Source organism: Nanorana parkeri, unplaced genomic scaffold (genome assembly GCF_000935625.1).
Source record: "Nanorana parkeri isolate BGI_ZX_2015 unplaced genomic scaffold, ASM93562v1 scaffold234, whole genome shotgun sequence".
NCBI lineage: Eukaryota > Metazoa > Chordata > Amphibia > Anura > Dicroglossidae > Nanorana > Nanorana parkeri.
This window is the reverse complement of record NW_017306502.1, coordinates 148,471-154,837: the sequence shown is the minus strand read 5'-3', so window position 1 is coordinate 154,837 and position 6,367 is coordinate 148,471. Positions and strand designations below refer to the sequence as shown.

The window sequence follows — 6,367 nt, the reverse complement described above, 5'->3', positions numbered from 1 at the left end:
ATATATCATCAAAAAAAGCCCAAAAAACTTAGTATTGCAGTGTGCAATGATACCTTTCTTATTGGACTAACAAAATATATAAAAGACAAGCTTTCGAGAGTGAAGCAGAAGCAATAAATCTATATCTCAATCACTGCATTTTTACAGGGAGTTTTTTTTCCCCCCCTCCCTTTAGGTAGCCCCTGGGAACAATGTGCAACGATACATGCGTCTCTTTCAGTGCAATGTCCACCACTGGTCTCCCTGTACTTTATGGACTGATGTTTTTACCAAGCGCTGTCGGAAACCTAATCTCCCTCTGGATTTTTATTAGACGACTAAGCCGCAAATCATCAACGCATATTTATCTTATAAACCTTGCCATTTCCAATATAGTTGTGACTGCTAGCATGCCTTTTCAGATTTTTTTTTATGCATACGCCATCTATTTCCCATACAAGTCTACAGAATGTTCCATAGTACTGCACACCACAAACATTCTCACACACTGCAGTATGTGTGTTAGTATCACCATTTTCTGCTGGATTGCCATCAGCCGCTACGCTACTCTTGTGCGGTACAAAGAGCAACCGCAAGACAGCTCTGCATCTACATATGAAAAGATCATATTTGGTAAAATTCTAAAAACTTTTCGGAACCCTAAAATTGCTGGTTATCTGTGTGCTTGTCTGTGGATCACTTTTTTGTGCCCAACTATTACACTGTCTTTATTAAAAAATGATTTGAAACCAGGCACATGCTGCTCCTATGAGGCTGAATTTGGTGGAGAAAACTCAACGATCTCTTCAGTTACTGAGTCGACATGTTTCTTCTTGTTTTTCTTCATTGTATTACTCTTTTATGGGTTCTTTATAAAGCATATAAAAATGCTACAGGCCAACAGCTGTATTGGAGAAAAGCACTTAGTCCACAAAAGAGTGAAAAAAAATATTATTGTCATCGTGGTTTTACTGCTAGTCACTTTTGCTCCTTACCATCTCGTAAAATTGTTCCTTGTGGGACAATACCACTCGCAAGGATGCCAAGCACGGACAGTGCTGGTAGAAATCAAAAATTGCTGCCTGTGCCTAGCTGAATTCAGAAGTTGTACTGATCCCATAGTTTATTTTTGTTTAGATGAGGCTTTTCAGAAGACTATCCAACGTTTCTTTGGAAAGCACTCTACAGACTCAAATGCAAAAGGACTTTCGAATACACAATTCCCAACTTTTACTGGGAAAAATATACACACAACATATAGCTGTAGCTGAAACATGTTAAAATGCAGTTATATAACGGATACACTATTTATAAATTATTCGGAGTTCCAGTTAAAGTGCACCTGTGGCCAGAATTTGGATGTTAAGCTATTTAAATATTCTTAACAAGAAACTGCTTTTAATGTGAAGTTACGTAAATCTGTCATAATTAATAAGACTTAAAAAAAAAAAAAAGCAGAACAAAACACAACTGGATATTTATTTCCTACATGCAATAACTGAGGGTCAAGGAAACAAAATGCCTGCCTGCTCTAATCAGGTGAACATACGCAAGCACACAATGCAACAGTGTGTAAATACTTCAATAAACAAAATTTAAATTGGCGTTTTACATTTAAATATGATGATCACATCCTTTTTTTTAGGCAAAACCTGTATGAAATGTTAAGGCAAAATCCAAAAATAGTAATGATTGCACAATATCAATAGCTATTTTTCTGTCACTGCTTTTTGCTGAACTGCTGTTTGCAAGAAATAAAAATACATTGTTCCATAAATTGTTGGACCTCCTGCAGAAAAAGACATTTGTGGTATTGCTGTTTCTGGATGTTGTGGACAGCAATCCAATTTGATAAATCAAAGTGCATGCTACAACCAGAAATGAAGTGCATGTAAAAACCCATGCAACAGGCATATGTTTTATATAAATAATAGTACCAAAGTTCATTATTCATTGTGTATCATTTGAAACACAAATGGTTGACTTCTACCAGAATTAGGTTGGAACCCGCTACTACATTTTAAAGGCTGTGGTGCAGAGCAGGAGCTGCAACTAGCAAAAAGGAAGGAAAAGCAGGGTAGTTCCTTTTAAGCTTTGTTTTTAAGTGTCTTTTTGTAGGTTATATTTGTTACATGCTTCCATTTACATAGCATAACTTAAAGAGGAACGTTACCCATGTCTTCAAAATAACAAGACATCTTTAGACATTTTATTTTTTTACTTAACTTATTTTTCTTTTCCTCTCCATTCTTCTGGGAGTGGCCATTTTTACTAAGGGCAGATTACTAGATCTCCCTTTACTTCCTGAAACTCTGGCATGTGACTAGGACATGTGATCATGCACATCTTTTTAAGGGAGGAAAATGCCTATCCCTGAGATCTCATGATATTACAGATGATATTTATCAGCAAGGCTCTGCTGATGTAACCTTCCCAGGTTTCAATGCTTGGGCACGATTACATAACTTGTGCCAAAGTAGATCAGGAAGTGTAAAGTAATTCTAAGTAAAATAAAAATATGTTTGTTTAGCCAATGAATGTAAGATGATTTCATATCAGCACGCAGAGGTGTATGCTGATTTTTATTCGAAGGGGTTAAAGGTCCACTTTAAAAGTTTCCCCTTGCTATGTAATGTTGAGGAGGGAATGTTTACAACAACAGCCCTGTTTGAACTGCACTGGCAGATCTCATTATCAGCTGCAAACTAGATTTAAACACTCTTCTGTCCTAAACAAAGGGTTAATGACCTCAGGGCTTGTGTTATGGAATTGGATGTAATTTGAAGAAACAGTCTGTCCCCACTTTGTTCCTCTTCACTTTCAAATTGTGCAAAATAGCTTGCAGTCTGCACAAAGACCTGCTCCAAACATCCAGAAAGATAAGAAATATTTTTACAAAATTATTTTTAGGTATGTTGTGTGAATGGAAACACAAACCTATAGAGAGGTTTTCTCAATTTAGAGTGCAAATGTGATATACACTTTAAAGATCCAGATTTCAATTGGTGAACCCTTGAAAGATAAATCTATAAAGTTTTTTTCTTTTAATTTGGCATTGATGCTTTCAGGGGGAAAATAGGTTACTGAAGCATGAGAAGTTGTTACAAGTAATCCCTAACTGACATTTAGTTTGCCAAGGTATTGTGTATAATAAAGAAATTATGTTGTTAATAAACTACTTGCTTTCACCTTTTGTCATGTTTTTATGTATCTCAGTGTTGCTGATATCCTGTGGCCTCTTTGCAGCCACTTCCTGTATACATACATGCGCTCCTGCGATAGGTGCATGGCAATACACTGGGCAGGCTTCCTGAAGATGACAACAATGGTCCATGCCTGCATAATACATGTTGAAACAGCCACCTGTAGTTCCCACTGCAAGCCCGTGTGGCAGGATAAAGCAAGAGCACAGATGGGAGACAAAACTTTGTCACATATAGCAGGAAGTGTCTGCACAAGAGCCTTCACAGCAGGATCACTAAGTATTTTAATGAAAGCTGTAGATTTAAAAATAGCAAACATTTCTTACATTAATATGTTAACAATAATATGAGATTTTAGTGACTGCAGGGGCCCCAACTCCAAATAATGGTGCCTCACTGCAAATATTTTGCTGGGGCCCCCCGGCAACAGCTCGCTGTGGCTTCTAGCTATGTCTTCTGTGACAATACAGTCATTGATCTCAACATACAGGATGCCTAAATGAAGAACCAGTAGCAGAACAAAACTGTCAGCATAAACGGCACACTACTATGGATACAAGTTCAGGGAATAGGGGGCATCAGTGCAGGAGATGAACTTTTAACATGAATTTTCCAGCTAACCACTCTGTCCTCTGTAGTTTAGCCAGACATTTTCATCATATCAGATCTACTTTAGTATCAATTCTAAGTTCTCTACCCGGCACTCAGTGTAAAAAAACAAAACAAAAAAACGTAATCTATTCCCATCAACTCCGCTGGTGTGTTGGGGATGTGGACAGCCTGAGTACTTGTTCACACCAAATGCAGACCAGATCTGTATGAGTTTCTGCACACGCAGTGCAGTGGGTTGTGCAGTGTTTTTGCTGAAATTTTTTTTTTGTTTAGAATGGGCTTTTAGTGCGTTCCAGGGCGTTTTTCATGCGTTCCAGAGCAGGTAAAATAGGGCTTGCTGCCGTTTTTTTTTTACAGGCTCTGGAACTGAACGCTGTGGTGTGAACTAGAGCCCAAAATACCATTGGAATACATTGGACGCAGTTTTGACCCGGTCTGTAACTGCTCTGCTCCTGGAACGCGCTTGGTGTGAACAAGGCCTGAGGGAGACATGTTACATGTGTTTTGGCCCTGCCACACACTTCAACCATTCCGGGCTAATCAGGAAGCCAGGTGGCGAATCATTGCACGCCGCCCGGCTTCCTTAACGGTACTTCCGAAATTGGCGAGTACCGGGAAAAAAAAAAAAAAAAAATCGGTACTCTTAATCTATACCGATAAAACGGTATTGGTGCATCCCTAGTATATACAGTACCCAGGCATTGGTCAAAAGCTAGTTACAGACTTGCATCAGCCTGAAGGTACTCTAAAACAGACATTTGGCCTTGCTTGCAACTGTGCCTAAAATTTAATAGCCATGATTTAATCAAACATATTGAATCTATTTTTGTGGAGAAGCGATAACGTGAACAAGGTGTAACTTTATTAACAGGATTTATATCTTACCTTTACATCTCTATGAATGATGTTGTTATCATGACAGTAGCGGAGAGCTTCCAGTATTTGCCGCATGTAATGACTGTAAAGAAGCAGAATTTAAATGCACGATTTATTTATTGGTGGATTACTACATGCTTCTTTTTTTTTTTTTTAGATTTTTAAAGACAATATTAAAGACATTAGCTGGTTTAATTTTTAACTGAGCTCTATGCCTGAATTTGCAGGTCTGCATACTTGTTGTGGCCATTACAATGAGCCGCTACAGGTAAATTAATGCAATCCCTTCCTTATTCGTAGTTCTTGTTTACAGGAACAGAGTAACTGCAGACAAGCCGAGTATAAAGAAAGAAATGTTTACACTGATCTGAACGTGTAATGACAACTCTTAAAGCATAGGAAAGTAAAAGCAATGAAGAAAATCTTACATTTCAAAACCTAAAAAAAATGAAAAAAAAATAGTTTTAGAACTTAATCCTTTAACCCCTTCACGATCCATATCTCTGTGGTCCACCTGTGCAGTAGCTGCATGAGCAGCAGAGCCAACTATGCGAGGTGGTGGTCATTAAAGACGGGGGCAATTTTATCATAGCTGGTGAGTACTCCCTATTATAAGGGAATTGGATTCATAGTAGCTCTGTGCATCAGAAATGTGTGTGTAGGTTTCAACTGCCTGAGATCAATTAAACTTACACCCCAGTTTAAGGTTTTGGCAAGAGAGAAACATATTTACTTCTGCTTACTTTCAAGTGATCCTAGCCAGGACACTATTTGCACTGAGTTTCCTCTGGGCACTCCAGCTTCCTCCCACACCCCAAAGACCTGCTGGTAGCAAGTAGTATTAAGGGCTGGGTGTTTTTTGACTTCATGCATTCTTTGCATTAGGGCAAAAAACATCCAGCACGTTCCTACCATCCCCCCCACACTTACATGTAGCCTCTCGTCTCCTCCTCCGTGGCCGGTAAGTTACTCGGGTTTCCCTGAACTTCCTGGTTGTGAGAGGGTACCAAGGGGCAGAGGAGCCATAGGCTTCTTCTGCCGTCAATCAAGCTGTGAGTGCAAGGGTGGGGGCATGGCTGGCTGCATCTATGGACGCACACAACTAGGTGCAGGCACGGCTGTGACCATGCACGTACAGGTGTGGTCTGGATACCAATAAAGAACAAGGAAATAAAATAAATAAAAACTTTTTTTAAGCAATTCTGGCCCCCATAGAGAAGGAAATAATAATTAAAAAAAAAATCTGTAAGGTTTAATGTTGCTTTAATGGACTATTGCCTAAATCACAGCTTCTTAAAGTGTGGGTCAAGCAAGTGAATGGGGACAGGGGACTAAAAATCCGAATCCCCAGCCAGGGCTGCCACCAGGGGGGTACGGCCAGTACTATTGTGAGGGGCCCAGGCCCCAAGCAAGAATTTTTTAGTATAGATTACTATGTACAGTCGAATTGGTAAGGTCCCGGGCCCCCCTGTGCAATTGGTACCTTCCCGAGTATATGCGTCCAGCAATTTTTTTTTTCCCGGGGCGGAGGCTTTTTTTTTTTACCCGGCAGGAGCTGAGGAGCAAGGCAGGAGAGCAGCACGGCTGCCGGAGGGGAAAGGCAAGTTTTTTTGGTGGTGTTAGGGACACAGAACGACTAGGGGGGCGGGGGTGGGGGTTAAGTTGCTGAAGGAGGAGAGAGACAGTGACACTGGGGG

At 39.9% G+C, this 6,367-nt stretch overlaps 1 protein-coding gene across 9 annotated transcripts in view; it reads right to left on the bottom strand.

Annotated features, from left to right (window-relative positions):
- Positions 1-6,367, bottom strand: part of CASK (calcium/calmodulin dependent serine protein kinase) — a 240,822-nt gene that overhangs the window by 155,903 nt on the left and 78,552 nt on the right. For all 9 annotated transcript variants that reach the window (XM_018556336.1, XM_018556340.1, XM_018556337.1 and 6 more), the window contains exon 5: positions 4,680-4,752. In XM_018556336.1, the coding sequence (XP_018411838.1) occupies positions 4,680-4,752 (73 nt within the window). The remainder of the gene's footprint in view (positions 1-4,679; positions 4,753-6,367) is intronic.